Below are 26755 nucleotides of genomic sequence, written 5' to 3'. Positions count from 1 at the left end.
ATATTTATTGACATTTTATAAAAAATAAAAGAAAAATAATAAAATGTTTCAAATATTTATAAATATATCAAAACATTTGGGAAATTATATTATGGTATAGGAAACTTCCCCCCCCCCAAGACCGAAGGTTTCTACACTGGTGGGCCTCCCTTCTCACGTTATTTGAAGTTGTTATTATTCAGTTAAGCTAACAAATTTACAGCTTACAAATTATATTAATAATAAAAATAAAAATGCAGATTATACTTTGTTTAAATATTAAAAAAAAATAATAATGTATAGAAAATTAAGTGTAAATTTTGTATATCTAAGACTATTTATTGTTTTCAAGATATACCTAATAAAAACAAAATCCAATTTGTCAAAAATTCTCGTTTTTCTTTAATTTTTTTCTCGATTATTTTGAAAAATACTGAAAATTTTTATCATGATCACTTAAAAGTACAAATTAGATTCAATTTTTTATCTGAAACAACTCTCAGTGTTGAAAATCAAAGCATTTTTTAAATTACTTATCGAGTATGTGTATATATATATATATATATATATATATATTATATATATAAATAAAAAACATATTATTGTAAAATAAATAAATTCATTTTCTAAAATATAAATATTATTATACTATCAGAGGTTTATTAAAAACAAGAATATACGTTTAAGAGTGCTTGTTTTGTTTTTTAGAATTTTTATTAAGTCAGTATATTAAATAATATAATATTATTTGGATTAAAAAAAGGTAGTCAAGTAGGTCCTGCTGTATATTAGATGTCAAGGAAGTTACTAATATAACCGATAATTATAACAAAACATAATTAACATCGTGATTTCTATGATTTAAATAAGTAATTTCATCCAAATTCGAACTTAAAATTTTTATAAAAAATAATTTTCTTTACCTACATACTTTTTTTTAGATTTTATAGTTCCAATATGTACTACTTAAATTATGAATCTTAAATTACATTTTCAAAACTTGATATTAAAAAAAAGATGAATTTTTAACTACATTTTTTTGGAGGGGGGGGGAAATTTTGTTAAAAATTAAACTTCAAATGCATAATAATTTAAAATGTTTGCGTTTATTAATAAAATGAAGAAATAAATTTAGTCAAAAACTACTTTAATGTAAAAATTCCCGTTTTTCCCGATTATTAAAAAAAATACTTTACATTCTTAATGTTGACCACTTAATAGTACAATCTAGATCCAATATTTTATTCAAAACAATCTTCAAAGTTGAAAATTAAAGCATTTAATCCACTAAACCACTCTTCATTATAAAATCAAATCATTCATCGCATCACTCAGAATGTGAAATTTTTTTTTAGCAATTAAATTGTTTTGGGTTATAAATTTATAATGGTATTGCAGTTGTTGTACATGCCCATTTCCCGCATACAAGTCTTTGTAAAAGTGTTCTTATATGACAATTTACCATACCTAAACCTAAGGCAAATGTATTAGTTAGCTATAATTATTATATGATAAATGAAAATACTAATCGATTTTTTGTGAGTATTAATTCATAATATAACATAAATAAATAAATTTTTTTTTTCGCATTTTCCAAGTTATTTTTTGATCGTCAGTTATTCAAAATTAAATACCAGTAACATTACATTATAATTCATTTCATAAAATTCCCGATACTGTTATCAAATATTATATTATACCCAGTCACTTTAATCAGTACCTAATCAATTGATCAATAAATAAGTTTTAATTTTAAACATTTTAGCATGTGTTATACAAGCGCAATTGGTGTAATGGCCCTAAAATATAAGGAACACAATTATTGGTAACTAACCCTATAAAAAAATGTTGTTCTAGGCGCAATTGGTCCATGCCCGACTATATAATATCCGTGATTTTCTGTTCGAGAGTAGAAGATGAAGAAGAATAAACAGTAATAGCTTACATTTAAAAATACACAATAAGGGCAGGTATAATGTTAAGTCTCTTTACACAACAAATTCACACATTCCGCTTACACTAAAAACCCCATGTTTTTAAAATCAGACTAGATAGCAGAAAATTCTCACTTTGCTTTGCCCACCCTTCAAATGACGCCACTATTAAAACCTAACTTTTCATATTATGCCTTTGATCGTATAATACCCTCAATACTAATAATATAGTAGGTATTACAGCTCTTAAAGACCTCGTGAACCCTTAATTTAAACTTTCAAAAAAGTCATAATAAACCTAATGAGTAATGACTATAGTAATTTAAGTTTATATACGCTCGAGAGTCATAATATTTAAATTAATTATGATCATTATTTTACCTCACAAAAGATATCATAGTGGTCTATGTCTATATCAACAGTGGTAATTTACTGTAGAATTTTACACAGTTTTTTTTCAACGCCTATGCTTAAAATCTGTCATAATTTATTTATAATTTTACACAGTATTATGGAATGTAGAAGTCAGATAATATGTACAAAAGTTGCTTATAATGTTATAAGTTATAATATCACTAAATCCTGGCCTTTAATTAATTTTCCGAATTCACTCAAATGCTTTTCAATTTGTTTATTATACATTTTACGAACGGGATAGTCAAATTGCACTTATTACCTGCAAAAAAATGGCCTCATTACACTTGGATTGGAAAAAAGTAATGGTCGAACTGCACTCGTTCAAAAAAAGAGTTAAAATGGAGAAAACGTGGAAACTTGTTACAAGTCGAACGTGTATTGTAAAAACCCGTTAAAAATATTACGAATCTTATGTTTACAAACGCTACGTTAGCTACCTATTTAAGAGCATTATTTATTAGTTCATTAATACCATTTAGATGATCCAGTCACGCAGATAATTATTGTCGCCAAAAATCGACAAAAGAATCTAACCTAACTGGATAATAAATAGTTATCATTTTATCAATAAACAATAAACATATAAGATTAATACTTATATTTTATACCGTGTACTATTTAGACCTATGTAAACTACAATTAGTACACTCTTCTACGCCGCTGTGTAAATATGAACAATTTAAAAGTTATTAAAAGTGAATGAGGCCGTGACTAATAATTAGTGTATCAAAGTTATACATTTTACAAAGAAAAACATGTAAATCGTAAATGATGGTGTTAAATGGCGTTGTACCCATCGTGGTTGTCTTTCAAAACTTTATCTAGATGTGAGTGTTCTACAGTTATTTTTTGGTGTGAGTTAATACATAACCATAACGAACCACTTCATTTACTTCGGAAAATGATTTACTCTTTCAGATGCATGCTCATTTTATTGAGATACTTTTTTTGAGCACAAGTGCAGTTCGACCACTACCAGCTTTTTACCCGATTGCAGTTCGACTATTACCTTTTTTAAAACCAAGTGCAATTCGTCCATACCCGTTACGAATTATTATGATTGTATAACCTTTTGTCCCTTTGGATCACACAATGATACGTATATGATGTATCAAATATGCACAAGTCAATACTCGACTCACTTTGATTAACTCGGAGTAGAATAGTATAAGCTGTTTTATATATTTTGATAAAAAAAAAAAATAATAAATAAATAAAATAATCTCATTAAAAAGTATACAATACCTACAAAAAACCATGCTTGATGTTAATAATTCTTCATAAACATTATATATATTATAGTTTATTTGAAATAGAATATTGTTTTCCTACTTAGAAAATATATTAAGAAATAAGAAAAGCGAAAACTTGAAAGTACCATAATCTAGAATCAAGTTTGAATTAAAAAATAATAAATTAAACTTTTTGATGATATTCCTTCCTATATTAATATTGTTGATAAAAGCATTTTTCTATTATAAAACGTATACATAAATATGTATGCACACATAAATTATAAAACTATAATACATTAATGTTTCCGCTTAGTATCGAAAATCAAATATAAATACATAGGTATATTTAAAAAAAATAAATTACATGTTATTGATTAAATTACTCTTAACGTTTACTATTTCACTGGAGTAAGCGATTTTATATATATATACTAATACATAAAATAATTGCTTGAAAACAGTGTAATTAAAATTGAGGGTAACTAACTCCCGAAGGATTTTTATTGTTGTGTTATATACATAATCCGTTTGCTGAGAATTCGAATTTATATCTCTAATTAATATATTTACTTTTATGAGTTGTTTAAATACAATAGGTGATAAACTACCCTATGATAAATTGCAACCAAATTAATGTACCTATATTGTATATAAATAATAGTAGGTACATCATCAATGTATATTAAGTGTAATATATAGATATTAGAGGGGTATAAAAATCTTAGTAAGTGATTTATAAAATAATGATGAAATAATTTATAAGTTTGAATTTAATGATAAATTAATAATGGTTGCACACGATAAACGATTTCGGGGGCTGTTTGTCAGCTTATTAGCAATTAGCATAATAAGTATGTTTCTATTAATTATTATAGTAATTTTTACTATTAAAATACGAGATAGGTACGCTAAAAATAGGCAAGAGCATAAAATCAATTTAAATGTTTTAAAAATGTTATTTTGTGATTTTAACTAATTTTGTCGAAATTTATTAGAAATTTATTCGAAACTTATACAAATATATTATATATTATGCTTATAAAAAAAAAATCGTGTTTATGTATGTTTAATATTTTTAAATAATTATAAATAATTAGATTTCAAATTTTTGACAAGTGAAGTATTTTTTTTTCGATATTTATATAAAAAAAAAAAAACTATAAACAAAAACTCCAATCACGATATTATTAAATTATTATTTGTAAACAGATAAGGTAAATTAAAACATTTATTTGGCACTTATTTTATTATTTCCAGTGGTTATAAATGGAAATTTCGTTAAACACGAATTATGCATTAACTCAAATGTTGACTTCTTTAACTTGGTCAGTTTTGTAAATAGAAAAAACTTTTTATACAAAAAACGTTTAAAAAAAATGTAAGTTGTATTGCGCATGTGCTCACTAAAAGTGTTAAAAATATGAAAATCATAAATAAATTTGTATTTAAGTACCCCTAGGCTCTCCAAAATATTCACTTCAATACGAAGTCATCCAACTGAGATATTTAGTGGTACCTTAAATCTTGTTCACACTGTATATAATGTTTAAATACAAATTTTCAGTAATTATACTATTTTTATTTACATTTGTCTCTAAATTAAATTATTGAGTTAAATTTCATTTTTCTTCAGCCTTATGACTTAATTTTTAAGACTTAATAATGTATTTAATTGATTAAAACTATTTATATAACAGTAATAATACGTAATATCAATGCAAATAACATTTATTATTTATTTTCGTATAACATTTCTAAGGATACGAGTGATACGACCATACGAGACATTTAAGTGTTCTAAGAGCTGTTGTGTAGATATATTATAACGTAAATGTAACGTACAGTGCCATCTAGCTGTTAATTGTATTGTCATTCGTTATTTTCGCGTGTACAATACATAAATAATACAATAATAATTTAAATTATTTAATAATTATTATTTATTATCTAATAATTTTATTAGAATGCGAAAGGTCACAGATATTGATATTTGATATCATATATATAATGAATAATTTAAATAGACATCTATGGACTATGAGGAAAATAAAAAGCAAAATATGTAGGTAATACGAAAAATGTCTCGTATTCTAACAGCTAGCGAGTGTTGAAGTATGTTTTAATATGCGTTCAAACAAATAATTATCATTCTATGACCACGATTATTAAAGTTTAAAAATATACACGTATACACGGTAGAGTATAACATTATACTACTCATAATAACTGATGTAATTAATAATATATTTAGTGTGTGCGAATATACACTGAGTACTTCACTAATTCTGGCTCATTTGCGTATGCTCATTTGGACCCAATCTCTTTTTGTTATTATGTATAATATTTATATATCTTTAATTCCCAAGAAACAGAATGATTTATAAGGTTAGTACAGTTTAGAGGAGAGAGGGTACTGTTAGTTTTATTTCTGGTTACTATAGTGTACTTACTATATATTATGTATACGCGTTACACAAGACCCGTTTAATGATACGCGACTATTTCAATTTAAGAGCACGGACTGATAGTATTGTGTGGAACTTACATTTTTTTTTATTGCATATTGTATAAAATCTAAAAAGGGTGAGCTAATATAGTATATTATAAGTAACAGTTACCACTACAAGAATGCTCTAACATGTATTATCATAATTTACTGAGATTGTTCAAATTAGGTATTGATTTAAAATTATACCCATTGTTCATCATTTTCTTTTACGAAAATAAAAATAAAACTCGTTTTAAGGTAGAATGAAATATCTGAAATGTTTATAGCGCGTTTTCATTGTCAAAGATGTGCTAAAATAAAAAGTAAGAAATCACTAATCACTTTAAATAGTTCAAATCGATTTATGTAGCTAAACCTAGAAATCCTTAATGATATAATAAGACAGTTATAAAATTATTTATAAATTGAAATGTATATCATAAATTTGAAAGTACCTATTCATTAATAATTAGAACCTAACTTATAGGTAATAAAATATAATTTATAATTTTCAATTTTTATACTCATTAGTCATTACTCGCGGCTTTTAGTCCAAATCAGAATTCAATAGTGCGTAGATCGCGTTTACGGCATATACCCTAGTTTGTCTTCCATCCGATGACTGTAACGTATTTTTCGCACTATTACTTTATAGTTTATACCCGTTATTATTTCCTCCTTTTTAAATGTTGCAGAACGGTTTTTTTCATTGCATTAAATGATTCTCCATATAATATATATATATTGTAAATATTACGAATAAAGGTATATTTATTATTTATATATATCTACGTATATGGTATGGTATATCCATTTTCTGTTGATCGCGTCGATAATTATATTAAAAATTTATTATTATAGTCACCATGAATTTGCGATTTTTGAGAAAATTTTAAAAGTATTTTAGTGTCATATTTAGCCGTTTATTATTATTTCTATTACTATTATGCATTGCACATATAGCAATAAGAAGCCATACGATGATTTGCGTAAATACATTATATTATAATGTAGTAGTAGTGGACAGTGGACAGTAAATGTATAATATACTATTTAATATATTATTATTTTTTACATGCTTGCGTGATAGTGTATATTATATTGTCAGATGTGAGGTAGACAGTGACGTAATTCCATCACTATGACGCTGTCCAACATTATGTCTAACGGACAACGATGTACTGAAATAATTATAGACCATACAAAAAATTCGCCGGTCGTGTGGTTTTCCTTTTCGCCACTGATTTCGTCGTTGTGGTAGCGGTGGATAAGAATCGTCGAAGAAAACTTATCCGCGGTAAACCGGACGGCAATATGCCAATAATATAGTGCCTATAGTGTGTATATAATTTATATTATTATAATAACAAATCTTTAAAGAGGTCCAGTGCTGATTTTCCGCGATTCTATACAATTTTAAAATTATATTTTATATTTTAACCTTTAGGTGCCAGGTGCCACCTATAAATTTACCATCTGCTATAATATATGCCTCTTTAGAAAAGGTTGGTGGTATTACATATTTTTAAAAAATGACTTTATAGAAAAAACTTTTTGGTCTTGTTTTTCAGATTTTGATGATCTTATTTATCTATAAGAAAGGACCTTCTTCAGCTCTCATTGAACTTTTTATTAAATTTCTGATAGTGGTATAAAATATTTTTTTAAGAAAAAGCTAAAGATTGTCTTTTTAAAGACATATTATAAAGTTTAAGATTAAGATATAGAAAATCGAAGTTTAATGTGGGCTGTAGAATATTTTCCTTTTTGATTGGATGGTATCTTGGATTTACAGAACAATTATGCATGCCGTTAAAAATTGAATTTGTCTACCTTGAACGGTGTGTTTCGTTTCTACAAACTCTGTACGTCTGCATAAAAAATAGTCACCACAGACGTCGTTCTGCAATCTATTTGGCCGTACTAAAATCTATTTCGAGAGTAAAAGATTAGTTTTATCGACATTTTTCTAACTACTCTATTTAACGGTAACTGAAAATTGTCGGAAAAACAATTATAATTTAATACTTACGTGATTTATAATACAGATTTTTTTTTTTAATATTTGAATACTTGAATATACTATATTATAGTAATACACTAAAATATTTAAGGTTCATACATAAAAGAACAAATAAAACATATCCATACAACTGTTAAAAGAGCCTAGAAGAATCTAAAGATATTATATACATTTAGCAGTTATTCTAGTGAAGTGTAGTTAAAAATTTGAAATTTATTAATAAATTAGTAACTATAACTATCAAAATAATTAAGTATAAAACCTAGCTCAAAATTGATAACAATTAAGTAATTTATGATTAAATAATTTATTTTACATGTTAAGATAATTAGGTTTGTTGATTGTTACTATTTATACTTACCTACTTAAAATTTAGAAATTTTTCTTTTTCTTCTGATTTCTGATCATATTATAATATTGATTATAGAATAATCTATTCAATAATCAAGGTTAATAGCTATAAATCTGTGTGAATTATTTTATAATGGTGGGGGGGGGGGGTGTTTAAAAAATGTATCAAATAGATATAGAAATAAATAATATAATTTTTGAAAATTAAATGTTAACAATCAATTTGATGCTGTCATCATTTGGTTCGGAACTTAGTAATTTTTTAGACAACTACAACTCTTGACCCATGTATAAATGTATAATGTATTATAAATTGTTGAGCGTTAACTACTACTGTCATAGTTGTAATCAGCATCAGTGGCGACTGACGATGTACTGAGTCAAGCCGTTGTAGGCAGCTGTAGATATATTATTATTATGTTATATTATATAATATAGAGTGTGGAAGTGGTTTACGGTGGCGGAGGCAAAAGCAAAACCATGTGTGCGCGTGTACATGTGTCGAAAAGCAGAGGAGCTCATCATCAATCAGCACTCAACAGTCACCGTCCAGCAAGCTATCGTCATACTCATGACGTTTGTCACAGTTGCAACGTCACAAAACAATATAGGGTATTAAGTAATACCACACCTTGACTTTTTTGTGGTGTTATCTAAACACTATTTCGTTAATATTTTGCTATTGATCTTATCGTACATAACTTTTGTTCTTCTGTTGTTTTTGAATTTCATCTCGATCGCACTTGTTTTTCTGGTAAGTTAGTGATTTTTTTTTATCTTATATAAATAAATAAAATAATAATATCCATTTATAATCTCGTTGACCGTTTGTGATTTGTGAATTGTGGTGAAAGAATTAGCAAGTGCATTTAATCTGCGCATAACATTTGTAATCTTAGCTACCTCCGACCGGATATAACACATTAACACGCGATATTGTATACACGATGATGATTGTATCGATGACGATTACACTATAGTGAAGTGTTGGGGAATCGATGGCTACCGACGGCGTGACTCGGATTCCAAGGTGTAAAAGTGATAGTCAGCGGATCGTCGCTGATGGCTGATGCTAGGTATATAATAATATTATGGCCCCATATCGGTGATGTCAGTATCCGGAAGCTGCCGATCTGGCGTACCTGCACCTTAACCAGAAACCTGTCGGATCGAAACTGCTTGAAAATTTAAAACAAGATTCTTCATAAGTTAATACACTGATTATAAATACTAATCTGAATAGACGACCTCTTAGCGAACGTAATCCTCAAGTCCTTAAAATTTTTTAAAAAAATGTGTGCACTTTTTAATAAAGCTATAAAAATAAATTTAAAAAACAATAAATTAACTACACCTCTGTATTTACTATTTTATTTGACTTAAATGGATATATGAACAGCTATTATTGGTTTTTAAAAATCAGAAAAAACAATAATGAATCAACATATACCAAATAAAGAATATTTTTTGATGACAAACAAATTATAACTTAAGATCCATTAGAGAATATGTTTTCCATAATGTGACAGAAAAAGGGCTATAATTTAACCTAACTGTATGAACATTTCGTCGCTGTTTTAGTGCGATTTGTTTTTACAGTTAAGTTAATTATTAAATGTTCTGAAAGTGCTATTTGTGAAGAATTTTTTAATGTGAAAACTCTATATGATGTGCAAATAACAAGACCTACATATTCTGAAGAAATTCAAGAAGACAATTTAAGTAATAAAACCTATATAATTTAAATTAAGAATATGAGACCAACTCAAATACTAGTTCTTATACTATAGTTATTAACACTACAAATGATGATAAAAACATATCATTAGAAAATTGTCCCGTTTTTTATACAATGAAGTTATCGACTCCGAAGTGGTACAATGTCTACAAGAGATAATAGATGATGTTCTTAACATATTATGTCTTATAATTGGTTAAATCGTTCAATTAGAGTTAATAACACAAAATCAGTTTTACCTAATGTAAATTTGCTTTTTTTAAGACGGAGATAACACAAACACATATATGTGCACAGTTCAGCAATCCTATACTTACTTCTTTTAAAATTTTAAACATTTCTTATATATAATATACTATTTTAAAAAGAGAATAATATAATACGTAGTAATGCTACTGTGTTGGTTAGTGGTAACATGTTTTCCACTAAGAAATATATGATTAACAGATCGTTTAATTTTTATGTTTGGAGTACTTTTATATATATATATTATTATATTATTTAATTATTAAATATTATTTTATATCATACAATTTCCGGTGTATCTAAGATCAGGTGAACCTTACTTACAAATAAAATACACTACTGTCGTTTACCCATTTCCCTTGTAACTAATAACATAATAATTATATATATACCTATTTTTTTCAATATAGTTTATTCAAATAATGATAGTTGAAATGCGTCGTAGATAGGCTACTAAAGGTACGTCACTGTCATCTACATGTTTATTTTCTTGGTAACTAAAAACTTAAAAATTAAAAACTATGGGTTTTTTTTTAAATAACTGATATTTGTAGAAAAAAATGTTTATGGCAAAATAGTCAAAATATTATGAAAATTAAATCAATTGTAAAAATTTTTAAACATATTGTGAAAATCTGTCATCTGAAGTATCTACAGCAGCCGACAAGTGTGATCAACTCTTATCAACTTGCGGGCTACATTCAGAATTTATATTTATACTGCGGGCCGTATAAACTTTACAGTTTTTCGTTCATTTTGATAAATAAAGTAAATATAATATTATCTTTCTTCACGTATAGTATTTTTGACCTTTATTAGAGTTATGAATTTGAAACATTTACATGTTACAAAAACTTTTAACTTTATTAAATCTCACGGATTAAAACATAAACAATTTATTGAATTTTTAAATAAAATTGAATCAGAATATATAAAACTATATTGTATCATAACTAGATTCAATGGTTAAGTTGAGAAAAAGTGTTAAAACGATTTTTGATCTTTTATGGGAAATTCAAATATGTATTATGATAGAATAAAAAGAAATCAGTAGAAGAATTTGAAAACGAAGAATAATTAATGTAGGATCTTACTTACTTAACTGATATTTCAGCCCATTTAAATTAATCAAATATTAATCTAAATAAACTAAACATTCCATTGTTTTTAGTACAGTTCCACCGAAAAAATAAACAAAACCTATTATGTCAAAAGCTGGTTTTGCGTAACAATTTCCGAATTTCCTTATTTTTTTTTCCATTTACCCGGTTATTTTAAAAAATACTGAGAATTTTCATTTTTCTTTGCTACCAGAAACCACCCTTAAAATTGAAAATCAAAGCTTTTTCTACTATATACATACAAAAATAAAATAAAAATATCATTAGAAAATTATTATATTCATTGCTGCATTCGGAATCCAAAAAATGACAATAAAAACACAATTGTGTCCTATATTTGAGTTTTATTACTTCTTCGAAATTTTAAAACAAAGATTTTTAAATTCTAAAATTTATACACCAAACATGTAATTTAGAATTATCATTATTGACCTTTATAATATGTATAATTATTTGATTTTAAATATTAAAAAAAAAGTATTTACGATTTAAGTACAGGTACGTAAACACGCATACAGGGGGTGGGAGGGATTAATCATTTTAATATAAAATAATCAATAATAAATAGTATATATTATAACATCTATATCATTTAATATTATGTATTTATGTAATTTCATTCGTTTGAGTCAATACTGACTAACGATGTGAACAGGTTCGTTGGTTCGTGGTGGTATATAAATAAATAATGCCTTGATTGATCTAAATATTTTTAAATTGTCATTATACGTAAAATATAATAATACAATATGTATACCTATAGGTACGTAGAAATAAAAGCCTCCACGAATAGTATTTTTGAATTAGGTATAATAAAATAACTAAAAAACCGTTAATCTAACTTCATTTATGTTTAATTTTAAATACTCAAATATTAATAATTACTAGAGCTAGGATTTTGGTGACTTTTGCATTTTTTTACATTTTTTGCAGTGTTAAATTGCATTTTTAAGGTCATTTTTACGAAATATTACAAATATTACGTTCATATTTTAAGTATAAACCATAATAATTAATTAATATTTTAAAAATATATTTTTTTCACTTATCTAAGTATATTTTTTGGTCATTTTTTAGAGTTTTTAGGTTATTTTTGCATTTTTTTTAATAGTAATAACAGTTTTTATTAATTTTACGGTATTTACGGAATTTTTTTTTATATATTTTTTAAATTAATTCGTGTACCTATGTGTCTTGTGAATTGATTTTTAAAATTAAATAATGCATCTAAAATTAATTATAATTATTCAAATATTAGTATCACTGACAATACGTAATATTAATGCAAATAACATTTATTTTTTATTTTTATACAGTATTTCTAAGGATATGAGATTCGACCATACGAGACATTTAAGTGGCCTAAAACCAACGAGACAGGATTTAAATACAGTACATTTTTGTATAATATAACGTATAATGTAACGTATAGTGCCATCTAGCTGCCCATTGTATTGCCGTCTGTTTTTTGTAGTGTGTACTGTGTACAATACATAAATAATAAAATAATAGTTTTATTAGAACGCAAAGGATTACAGATATTGAGATATATAATAATAGAAATAGATTTTTACACTTTACACACATTAATACGGAAAATATGAAAAATAAAGAGCAAAATATGTAACAAAAAAAAAATCTTATATTCTAATAACTAACGAGTCTTGAACCATCAAGATGTTTTGATAATATGCGTGTTCTGGTTCCAAATAATAATTATTCTATGACCACGATTAAACTTTAAAGAAATTATGTACACACAGCATAGTTGTAATATTAAAGTATTCATAATAGTTGATATAATTATAATAAATATTTAATTTAATACGGGTATTATAACATTATCGGTATTCAATAGATACTATAAAAATGGCTGTACACGTGCAGTATAACGATATTTTGTGCGTTCGTGTTTGGCCGCACTGCAACTCCTGTACCACTGATTGGAAAACGCACCAGTATCTACAACTCTACCTATCATATTATATTTATTCACATTTCTTTTTTTTTAATCCGATTCCTTCGTCGTTGATATTTGATAGTTGATACACACTCTTGTTGCCGTCGTCGTAGGAGAGTATAGCCGTAGGACTACAACTGTCGGAGCGAAATTGTTGGCGTTTTCATAATAAATATTTTCTCTCCGTGGGGTCGTGGTGTGTCGATTTTCGTGTTGTGAACGTTCCGATGGTCCGACCATCGCAACGACGCGTATCGTGCGGTTGAATAAAATGCAGCAGGTCACCGTGCGACCGTCGTTGCGACCGCTGTAGTGGACGGAGTTTCGCGACACCATTGCCGGCGGTGGTGGTGCTTAACACAATATCCGTGGCTACAGATGGTCCGACGACGATAACATCACAGGTAAACACTACCAAGCAGACAAGCTCTACCGAACGTACCTATCACCATCCTTGTTGTACTGTGTCTTGCAGGGTGAATATGGCTGAAGATGTTTCGGAAAATAGAGAATGGTCACCTTCGACATCGGTAAGTCAAATATAATTATTCGTTATACCTTGTTAGATATTAAGCCCGGTTATACATAGTTCCCAGCTGGTATGTCACTGCTAATTACAGAATTATAAAACAAATAAATTATACATTTTTTAAATCTGTGCTGCTAAAGTGCTAAGTATCAACCTGCCACCTACCGTGGGGATGAAATTTATCCTTGAAGATAATATAATTATAGCATCTCCATTAATTTTTTATTTTATCTACAAAATTATGTAGGTTGTCGTGTGTTTCATGTAATAAACAATCACCATCTATCTACTTGTATCAATATTGGCTTTGGCCACAAATTGAATTCAGTTGGGTTTTGAATACTAGGTATTTTGTTTAATTTTTTCAAATAAATAGTACCTCTAGTATAGGTACAAGTGCTAGTTTATAACACATGCGTCTCTTACAATATACTCAAATATATGGACAAAATAAAGGATAACAAATTTTTCTTATTAAAGACCAATATTTCTCTGTAATGAAATTAAATTTAAAATAATCACTAGGTAGATACTTAAATTGTTTATATTCTAAAGAATGTTTTTAAAATATATTGTATATTTTAGATTTTCACTAAGTATAACTAAGTATAAGAATGATTTTAATAGACAATTGTAATTACTTGGACAGAAAATTATGATTCTATGATTGTTACACATTCTCATTTAGTGATGTATGATCATGATAAGTAATGCATTTTATATTCTTTATTTCTTGAAACATTTAGGTACAGCTTAAATAGGTAGTTAAAACCACATGCAATGTATAAAATAAAAAAGATTGAAATAAAATATGACTTGAGTGAAGTGATGTCTGTACTATTTCATCAATTAAATACATGTTAGGTATAAGTCAAATTTTGTGTAAATTTCATTTTTATAATAGTCACCTATATTATAAGCAAGATTATAAGCTAAATAATATTATTAACTCTTGATTACCTATTTAAATGGAAATATTACATTGATACATTTTAAAGTCAAATGAATTGCAATGTGGATAATACTCATTATAATTTTTATAAAAATTATCTAGTATTTTATAAACTTTATATTTAGGTCTTAAAGAAAATCATCTATCATTATATTATCTTTGATTAGAACTTTGATAAAGTTTTAAAATTATGAACAATTATTAATATTTGTGTATTATTGTCCCTGGGAACTTCTCTTTTTAGTGAAATCATTAGAGTGGACTGTATATTTAAGTATACAATGTATCAAAGTATAAATACTATCATAATATGTGTAATATAAACTTAGGGTTGTTATTCATCCCAATTTTCTGGAGACTCTACCAGTTTTCAGAACATTTTCTCAGTGTCTTTTAAATATCTCTTGTGGAGTAAAAATGTTACTAGCTTCTAAAAATTAGTCCGAAGTATTAATTTTGTATACTGTGTACTTATTGCTGAATCCTAAAATTTTAATTTTGTTTTATCAATTATCTAGTTAAGTGACTAATCAAAAAAATAGTAGTAATTTTTTGTTATGATGTTGCATTAAAAAGTTATTTACTTTTGCTTATTATTTAAAAAAAATGAATATAATAAAATACTTATTGTTCCAGATTTATGAATACTATAAACTACTGTCTTAATAATATTACCAGTTAATCCTAAAATTACTTTGTTTAAGATATTTTTTTCCATTTATTTATGTTATACTATTATTTATTTAATGCTGTTTAGCCATATCCAATAATTTTAAATCATGCTAAAATTTTGATATGAATTAAAATTGAATACCTGATGCAATAAATTTATGTATATAAAAAAAGATTGAAAATGTATTTTTATTCTAGACTTGGTAGTATAACAATGTTTTATAAGTTTGAGCACATGTGTATGTAGAGAAATGAATCATAACATATATCTATACTTATTTTCTTATAAAGGTATATTGAAGTAGTTGCCTTTAGAAAAGAAATAAAAAAAATTCTGTGTAAGTATAAGTATTTGAATTCATTAGAGAAATCAAAGTATAAAAAACTAGTATGTCTTTGGTTATATTAACGTCTATTGACAAGCAGATGACCTTGATGGTTTTGATCAAATAAATCTCCAGTTGGCAGATAGATTTCTTAAATTGTATATACCAGATCATCAGATTTTGTTGACAGAATTTCCCATTTACCCACTATAAGGAAATTGTACTACCTACTTAATTATCTGCTATATAATTATTCATAGTTTTTTAGATTAAATACAATATGGCTTATCTATAATGTCATAATCTTAAATAATAATAATAATAAAAATTGTACACATAGAGTTAGAGGTAACAAATAATTGCATCGGTTTAGAAAGTCTCACTCACAGTGGCCACTTCCTGGATATCGCACTTAAAATAATAATAGCTGAACAAACGAGATCAGAAGTTATATTATGTGGTCACAATGCATGTTTCCTGTCAATTGACATACTATAGGCTATGTCAACTGCCAAAAAAAATAAATAAATAATAATAAAGTTAACTATGATTATTTTGTCATAATCAAACCAATTTCATATCACAATAGATTTTATAATTTTAATATATCATTAATATATGACATGTAATATATTATACCTATAAAGTATTTGAGTATTATTCCTTTTATATTTAGGTATACATTACATATGTACATTTTATAGAGTAATATATTATATTATATAAACATGGAACAAAAACAAATAAATTGTAGATACTAATTACTAAATATTAATCATTTCAGTAATCTCCTAATAGAAACCTTCATTTTTAGCTATTCAATAATTTCCTGTCCATAGTATGTATATTATGTCAGACTTATTTATAAATTCTTAGGATTAAATTATTTATGGTTGTATTTTTAAGAGGCTGCCAGAGTTGTCTTTGTCTAAATTATATTTTAACAATATAATATTATAATCTAAGTTTAGTGTTATTTCCAAGCATTAGGCTATTATTATATATAATTTATAGATATACAAATATCTGTCTTATAATATAATTTAAGAAGATAATATTCGGGATAATATTATTGAGTATATAATATTTCTTTCAAACATAACGTCATTATAGTTTCTATATGTTATTTCTTAAATTCCATAAGTCCTTGGTTCAATAGTTATACGCTCAGAAATCAATTATTTCCAATTAAATCGCGAGGATTTTAAAATGCTGATAAATTGTTTTAAAATTTAAAATTAAATAAATACTACGCGAGACCCAGAATAATATATTTAATTTAACTCTAATATAAAAAATAACAGAGTATAATGTATTCTTTTAGATGTAAAATTTGGTATGTAAGTATTAAGACAAAGACAATACGTCATGTAGGTACGACGTCCTCTTAAAATATGCTATTCTTGTTTTATTCAAACTGTTATTAATCTGTTGTTAGCTGTAACTTATTCTGATTATTATAAATACCGTTTTTATTGCTTTTATCAACAATGCATCTAAGGCGCAAATAATAATTATAATATATTAAATAGCAAATAACTTATATAACTATACTTGTAAGAAGAATGAATTAATATTGATTGTAATCGATTTATCATTCATATTATACAATAGCGAAGTGTAAAGATTTTTTTCTCTTTCTAACTGTCACTAATAGTGACATCACGCCACATCATAATATTTCTAATACATAAGAGATTATAAGTTAGAAGTCACGTTCATATTACTATAATTTGTCAGGCTTTCTTTTTTTTTCTTGAGAGTACGAATTGTCTAACGTAAATTGTCGATATATTTATTATAGTTGAGGCCTACCAACAAATATAAAGACTACCTAGTACCTAGCCATAAAATCAAACCAAAAGTATCATCGTTTTCTCATAATACACAAGCAACATTGACCACATAATAATCACGATACCAATAATTTAACATATAAATTATTTTTAATGGTATCTTTTTTATAGTAATATTTTGAACTGTTGGGCGACTCATCATGTATGCTTACCACATTTTTTTATTTTAATAATAAATGTATTCATTTTATAAGTACCGCTACCTATTTAAAAACTTAGGTACTTAAAAACTATAATTATTCATTTTGAGATATATCGGAGCTATAAATGTATAGGTAGGTAAATTAATTTTTTTCACTTAAAAATAACTATTATAGTACAATTAGATTTGATACACTAATATTGGGAGTCAAAAGTAAAAATTATCAAGTACTTTTTAAAATAATTGTGAAAAGTTGGAATTTTTACACAAAAATCAGTTTTAAACTAGATCGATTTGGGGTTATTTTTGTTAGTCAAATGTGAAAATGTTTTCAAAATTGTGATGATATGTACCACAATTTTTTATATAACAAGAATAATCGAAGCGCTCAATATTCCAATGATTGGTAAAATCAGTGTTGATGGTTGCAGCAGTATTAGTGACGTCAAATGTTATTGCTTTATTATTTAACAGTGTATTATATGAAATATGGCATCGACAATTTTATTTTATAAAGATAAATGCTAAACAAACGAATCATCTTGCATATCTTATTACGGAAAACATAAATATGGTGAAAAAATGCTAATAATTAGATTATTATGTTAGAAGTAATTGTTGAAGATAATGTAATTATATTTTATATTCTTAAAAAGTATTAATTACGTGAATTCCATTTGTTAGGTATTAATAATCATGTATAATATGATAAATAATATCATTAACATTATTAATTAATATTTGAAAATAAATAGTTACCGATAAACATTATGAATCGTTTAGTCTATAATATATATTAAGTTATTATATATATTTTTATTTTTTTCATTATAGTAACTGCTTCTGCAACTAGGGCCTTTGGCTACAGTATATTTATATTTATTTTTAAGTTAAGAGGTGTATTGTTACATTAGGTTGGGGGGGGGGAGAAAAAAATAGAATTTAAGTACACAAAATAAAATAAATACATGCATACATGAATAAATATATATATATATATATATATATATATAATTAATGTTAATACATTATAAATTATCAGTATATTGCTAGATTTTTAAGTGGAGATCTGTATTTTTGATGAATTTGAGGACGTTTGCAATACCGGAGTTTAAATTTTCAATGGTGGGATAAATTGTACTTATGACGTTGTGGTTCGTACTTCCTACATTTTATAAGTTATAGTTTATAGTACCTCTAAAACTATGCTATGCAATTGATTTTAAATAACAATGTCTGTAGTCAGTTAAAATGAATGTTTAAAGACTCACGCATTTAATTTTAGTCTGAAAACGTGTTTGAATAGAAAAAAAATACATTAATAAAATATTATTAATAGTGTATGTCATGATAACCAAAATTGAATTAATTTGATAAAAATAAACAATATTTTTTTTATTCTATGTAGAGACATAGTTATTATATCATTTTGTATTCTGATACGAAAACACGTACTTTACAATAAGTTTTATATATACGGTGTGATCAATTTAACTTAAGATACTAATTATTTCAAAAAGCAGTAACGTTTTTGAAAATATTGAGTGTCTTAAGTAAATGGATTTCGGGTATATAACACTTATTCACTTATTAATACATTTTGCCAAATAATAATTTAGGTATATTTTTACTTGATGTTTTTATTAAACAAATGTTAATAGTTAGCCAAGTATAGTTTTAATTTTAATAAAAATTATATAGTGTATCTATTGTTTATTATGATATTGTTATAATAAATTGTATCAACAAAAATAAAAGTAATTAAATTAATAAAAATATCAACTTTTGTTGTTTATAGACTGTAAAATCTATAGATACGAATTTATTTAATAAAATAATTAGATTAAGTATTTTTATATAGTAGGTTTTGACTTATGTAATAAACTACAATTTGTTACTTTTTGAATATCGAAATAGTTACTATATTGTTATGAACCATTTTAAAGTTAACCATTTTACAAATAAAATTTTAGTCACAACTATAGATATAAATTATAAATACAAAAAATCCTGAACCGAAATTAAAATATTTTATTATAAGTGGATAAAATAATATTTGTAATTTTAAATATATATATGTATAAAACAGTTAAGTTTTAGAAGTTAATTTTAGTTTTAATAAGTAGGTATCAGTATATTATATAATGCATTATTTTAGTATCTACATTAAGCCGTGTAGTGCCAAAATCACGAAATCGAAATAAAGATCAAATTGTTTAAATTGCAAATTTAAACGTACATTTATGTAAATAATTATTCTTTTGGATAGATATTAAAATTATATACTCAATTGTACACATCTGACATTAGAAATATTAGCTTTTTCAATACAAATTCAATGAAACCGAGAAAAAAACAGCAGGCAATAAGTTTATCTCATCGAACAATATCTTAACACCACGTTTGTCGTTGTCGGCAGTGTGGTTAGGAACAAAAATAAATCGCGAATTATGTTCTGGTGAACGGGTTTCGGGCGGAACGTCAGTGATGACGGGAGAACCTGTGGCTTTTAGACTGTGTATGGGAAAGAACTACACGTATACAATAAATAAATACATTTATACAATTCAAAGTAGTGTAAAAAGCAATGTAATTCAAACAAGGGGGTTCATATACTTTAATCCTGCAGACATTGGTTTTATCACATACGTCCGTACGCACATATGGGTTACATCATCCAATAGTGTTGAAGGAAAGTGACCAGCTTCTAACAACTTATAAGACTAGCATAAAAAAAGTAAAAAATCATTTTTCTATCTTAATCTATCATGACCAACTGCAACTATACTTGGATTTAAATAATGCAACATGTTTGCTTATAATAGATATATTATGCCTTTTGGAAACCATGTGCTCATGACGTATGACATTTTATAATATAACACGTATATGGTGTTTGTGATTAGAATTTGCAGTGCTGTAAATTATAATCTAAACATGTGTCTTGTTTTAAATTGTACTTGAATAATTTAAATTAAATTAATTTGTTATTTGTACTTGGTCCCTGGCTTATATATTATTACTTATAAACATCATCCATCAACATATTATACGTATCTAACTATAAATTTTAAATTATAACAATTGCATGCTGAAAAAATTATCAACTAATGAGACAATGAAATATCAATTTTGCGTGAATAAATAATTATAAATACCTATTTTAAACTATCAACAATTAATAATAATAAAAATATGTATAATAATTTATTAAATAATATTATACAGTTGAAATGTCCACGAGTTTTTACCTCTAATTTTATTAATTTAAATTAATCTTGAACTTACACTTTTGATAATAATTAAACATGAAATGTGATGTAAATTATATAGTATAGATAAATACCTTTATACCTTTGTTATAATAATATGTGTATATATAATTTAAAATGTCGAAGGAAATAATTAATATTTTTTAACTGTAAATATTTACGAACACATATAGTTTCCCTTTATCAAGTGATTATTACAAAATACAATATAATGTAAAGAGTATAGACTATAGAACTATACGTATGTAGTTATGTGCCTTTTCTGTAATCTTATATGTATACAACGCATGTTTTATAGTGAATTGTATACATTAAAATACTTGAGGTTTTGAAAAACGTTAGTTTTATCTTTTTAGTTTAGTCATCCTCACAATGAAAACTTTATAATTATGACGATTTCCAATCATACTGTATAATAATAAATTAGAATGTAGAAGAGAGAAACATTTATATTTAGCGAGTCTTGACTATTATACAATGTAACATTCTGTCTCGAGCAGTCGAGCATACACAAGTTCCTCTGAACACAATTTGCACCTTTTACTCGGTACGTAAATGATTAATGACTATTATACGTCAATCATAAATCGACAACATCGGTGTATTATGATGTCGAATCGACTGTAGAAATGTGGTGTTGGTACAATTTTCCTCTTAATATAACATTATAATTGTGTTGGTAATATATTATATTATGTATATTGTATAAGGAAGAACTACCGTAGTATAAAAATTATTTTAAACATTTATTAAATAAAACAAACTCTGGAACAAAAAATAAAAAAGTTTTATGTACAATACTATTTATATTATAATAAAAGTCTTCGTCATAAGCCATGCGTTGTGTAATTATAGAAAGTGTACGCTAGCGAAAGTTGAATATTATAAACAATTATGATTGTTTATTTGTTTAAATATAGTTAATTAATGATTTTTAAATGTTTAGAATTTGATGATGAATTTAAATTTCACTTAACTATAGGTTAATGATAGGTATCATAGGTATCATATACTTATATTAAAGCATTAACAGCCCATACTAAAATGTACCTAATTTATTTTCTAACCCAGGGGTTGCCAACCTTTTCAAATAAGTGAGCTACATTCGAAATTTCAAGTCCCTAGCTGGTAATCGACATCCAGGAGAATTTAGCTCTCTTTAGTGTGAGATTTGTTTGATGAGCAAAAAAAAAAAGGTCTAAGCTTCAAAGAATTATTATTTGAGAATATTCCATAATTCCGATTGACCGATAATGGTAAAATTAATTTTTATAACGATCTACAGGCACGTATACAGGGGGGTTTGGGGTTGAACCCAAGGTTCCCCCTCCTCTGAAACATTTTTGAGTAACGAGGAAAAAATTGTTTTATTATGTTGTGGCGCAATTTGTATTGCTAAATTTTGTAACCCCCACACATTTTTTTTTGTATAAATGCCCGACGATCGACCTATAATTCCTAGAAAGATCGACCAATCGATTTAACCTAACTTAACAACCCAACTCGTCAATGTTTTTGATATTTATTTATTTTGATATTTATATTTTTGCATATTTTGGTAAATAAAATGCATATTTTCTTACTAAAGGTTCTAAACATGAAAATAAAAAAATGCATATTTTACAATTGTTTATTGCATACAAATCCTAGCCTTGATTAATATTATTATTATATATGTATGTTAACATTGTTAACTACCTGTGTTTTGTAATAACAAATAACTATGTTTCAACATTTTTTTTTACCTGAAATAGTACAAACTGTCCGCCATATACATTTTATTACTTTCTGAAATAGTATAAACTGTCCGCCATGTAAATTTTATTACTTTCTGAAATAGTACAAACTGTCCGCGGTTTTCATTTTTTCTGGGTGACCGTACAAATTGTCCTACAATCCAGGAGTCCTGATAAAACTCTTCGGATTTTTTCATTTCTTTTAAGGGTTGTTATAAACAGAATTATTTGTTCAAATGGGAGTTTAATGTAAACAATTTTTTCTAAAGTAGCATTTCAATAGTACTACTCTGATTTTTATTTTTTTCATTATTGCCTATTGGTTATGTTTTTACTGTTGGAAACAGTTTTTTTGTGGTTGTATTTGTGTATATAGTTCATTCAAATAAGGATTTTATACTATCCATTTTGAAATGCGAGAAAGCAAAGCTTATGATTAAAGAATACTAGACTAGACCATTATTATTATTAAAAATTTTGATATTGAATTAGACTGTTTAAATTTACTTCTAGTTTCTACGGTAGTAAAACAATTTAAGTATTTTTCTTGAAATTTAATAAACGAGCAATTAGAATTTTTTTTCTATTGAAGAAAAAGAAGAAAAAAATTTAATCGCAACCTGAGTACATTAATAACTAGGTAACACCCACTAGTTTAAAATATTTATAAAGATTTCAGTTATCATTGATCTTTATTTATTTTTAATTTGTAGTTTAAACGTGTATAATGTGTTGTTGATTTTTCTGGTATTTGTATTGTTTATAAGTTCATTTATATTCATAACCTATAAGTCATATAACATATTATATTTATATTTGTTTTAGATTAATTGTTATTATTAGGTTTTAAATTTTATTATTAATTATAAAACAAATAAAATGTGTAAATAGATAACGAGAGAAGAGTTGGTGTGCAATGTCATGAACTCATATGAAACATATAATTTATGTATTGTATTTTATAATTGTTAACGATTAACGACTAAAAATTTTATAATTTAATTTATGTTTATATGAGATTATTGATTCAATGTACGACACTTGAATAGTAATCACTCTGTATAAACTGTATAATATAATATTGATACAAAAATAAATTAAATCAGGTTTTTTTTTTAATAAATAATAAACAATTTAATTTTATGAATTTTAAAATTAAAACAAAATCTACTTATTTCACTTATAAGTATTTAAGTTATTTTATAAGTTTTAACATTATATAAAACTGCAGTTATTTCTTAAAAAGTCGTCTCCGCTGTGTTGTCTTTGTTTTAAAAACAATGTTCAACATGGTAAATTTGTGTTCAATATGTTACAATCATATGTGTTTAGATATAATATTAGAGTGAATTGACTTGTACTATAAAATTTAAATGTATAAAAATATTATCTAGGGTAGCATCTCGTTGGATTTTATTGATAGTTTAATTTTAAAGTGATTTATAACAATGTAAAATGTTACAATTTTAAAATGTCTATGGCTCACTTCAAAATTAATATATTAAATAAAACCATTGAGATGTCCAAGGTAATATTATTTCCTTTCAATTTTATTATAGTCTCACACAAAATTGGTTGTTTTAACCGTAAATTTTCTATGATGTTCGTTTATAAGATAAAGACATAGTATGCGGGTTGGTGTCCTCAACTTATTTTGAAGTGGAATATTATTATTTTAGGTACATTGCGTATTAGTGTGTGCGAGTTAGTACACTGTGCGCTTCACCAATTCTGGCTCGTTTGCTCATTTGGATCCAATCTTTTTTTTTGTTATTATGTATAATATTTATATGACTTTAATTCCCGAGAAACAGGATGATTTATAAGGTCAGTACAATTTAGAGGGGGGAGTGGGACAGTTGGTTTTATTTCTGGCTACCAATGTACACGTACTACGTACGAGTTACACAAGACCCGTCTAATTATACGCGACTATTTCAATTTATGCGCGCAGACTAGTAGTGTTGTGTGGAACTTAGGTTTTTTTTATCACATATTGTATAAAATCTAAATAGGGTGAGCTAATATATATAATATATATATATAAGTAATAGGTACCTATCACAATTCATAAGAATGCTTTAACATATATTATCATAATTTACTTAGATTGTTCAAATTATTTATCTAAAAATATACCTTTTGTTAATTTTCTTTCGCGAAAATGAAAGAAAAACTCGTTTTAAGGAAGAATGATATCTCTAGCGCGTTTTCATTGCGTTTTTTAAGATGTGATAAAATAAAAATAAGAAATTACGAATCCCTCGAAATCTATCTACATAGCCAAACTATATTACTAATTAGAACCTTTAATAGGCAATAAAACATAATTTATAAAACAATTTTTTATATCTACTTAATACTCGCGTCTTTTAGTCCAGATTTCAGAATTGTGGTTTTCACTACACCAAATACATCTGATAAGAATACAAACAATTATTACAGATTTAAAGTCCAGGCATGTCAAACTCAAATTTTTAACTAGTCCAAAAATATTGAATAGAATAATATGCCGGCAGCATAAAAAAACTTAATTCTTTATCTTTAATATTTGTATCCAATATATTATATTTATGTTTATGCACAAAATATATATCCCTTCTCCCTTTTCCTTTAACCCTGCTGGTTGAGTATTTCGCCGAGTCAACGAACCGTAGCGTGTATATATAGTGTAGGTATTCATGTTCGTCGCGTATACTATAGTCTAGTCTTCCCCCCCAACGACTGTAACGTATTTTTTACCCTATTATTTTGTACCCCGTTATTATTTCTTCCTTTTTAAATGTTGAAGAACGGTTTTTTTTTTATTGCATTAAATGCCCAAGTATACATTGTGAATAATACGAATAAAGGTAGTATATATATTTTATAGGTACGTATTCATATTCTGTTGATCGCGTCGATAATAATTATAATAAAAATATATTATTATTTATTATGGTTATGTGAGTGTAATTTCCGAGAAATTTTGAAACGTAGTTTTGTGTCATACGTTGCCGTTTATTATTGCTACTGCTATGCATTATACATATAGCAATAAGAAGCCATACGGCGTATTGTATACAATATATCACATTATAATGTAGTAGTAGTAGTAGTAGTAGTAGTAGTAGTAGTAGACAGTAAGTGTATATAGTATATACTATTTAGTATATTATGTTTTACGTGCGTGCGTATTTGTGTATATCTTGTCAGGTGTGAGGTAGACGGTGACGTAATTCCATCGATGCCCAACGACGTACAATAATTATAGACCATACAAAAAACTCGCTGGTCGTGTGGTTTCCCTTTTCGCCACTATATATCGTCGTTGTGGTCGTGTTGGACGAGAGACGTCGAAGAAGACCTATCCGCGGTTAACCGGACGGCAATATACCATCTGCATGGATGCATGGTATATAGCTAATATGTATATTTTATACTGTACCTATTAGTTATTACTTATTAGTATACCACCATACTTTATAGTTACAAATCGTTCTTATAGTGTGTATATTATAATAACACATTTTAAAGGAGTCCTATGTTGATTTTTCGCAGTTCTATGAAATTTGAAAATTAAACTTTACATTTTAGTTGCCACCTATAAATTGACCACCAAACTATGCCTATTTATGAAGAGTTGGTACGGTGCACTATATATATTAACAAAAATGACTTCATAGAAAAAACGCTTTGGTATAGTTCTAGTAGAATTGTGAGATTTTCATGACTGTTTTTATACCTAAAATAAAAAAGACTACAACTCGCATTCAACTAATTTTTATTTTATTTATTA

The 26755-nt window shown here is 26.1% G+C and overlaps 1 protein-coding gene across 10 annotated transcripts in view; it reads left to right on the top strand.

The window, feature by feature from the left end:
• The first annotated feature begins 13509 nt into the window (after positions 1-13509).
• LOC132918564 (rho GTPase-activating protein 21-B) overlaps positions 13510-26755 on the top strand; it is a 63627-nt gene continuing 50381 nt past the window's right edge. For 8 of the 10 annotated variants that reach the window (XM_060979855.1, XM_060979853.1, XM_060979854.1 and 5 more), the window contains exon 1: positions 13513-14022. In XM_060979855.1, coding sequence (XP_060835838.1) covers positions 13975-14022 — 48 coding nt within the window. In that variant the 5' untranslated portion in view covers positions 13513-13974. Of the gene's footprint in view, positions 14023-26755 lie in introns of all 10 variants that reach the window. The other 2 variants (XM_060979845.1, XM_060979856.1) reach the window with 2 other exon arrangements.

This window comes from Rhopalosiphum padi, chromosome 1 (genome assembly GCF_020882245.1).
Source record: "Rhopalosiphum padi isolate XX-2018 chromosome 1, ASM2088224v1, whole genome shotgun sequence".
Taxonomy (NCBI): Eukaryota; Metazoa; Arthropoda; class Insecta; order Hemiptera; family Aphididae; genus Rhopalosiphum; species Rhopalosiphum padi.
Note: the sequence above shows the minus strand (reverse complement) of the source record. Positions and strands in the feature narration are given on the sequence as shown.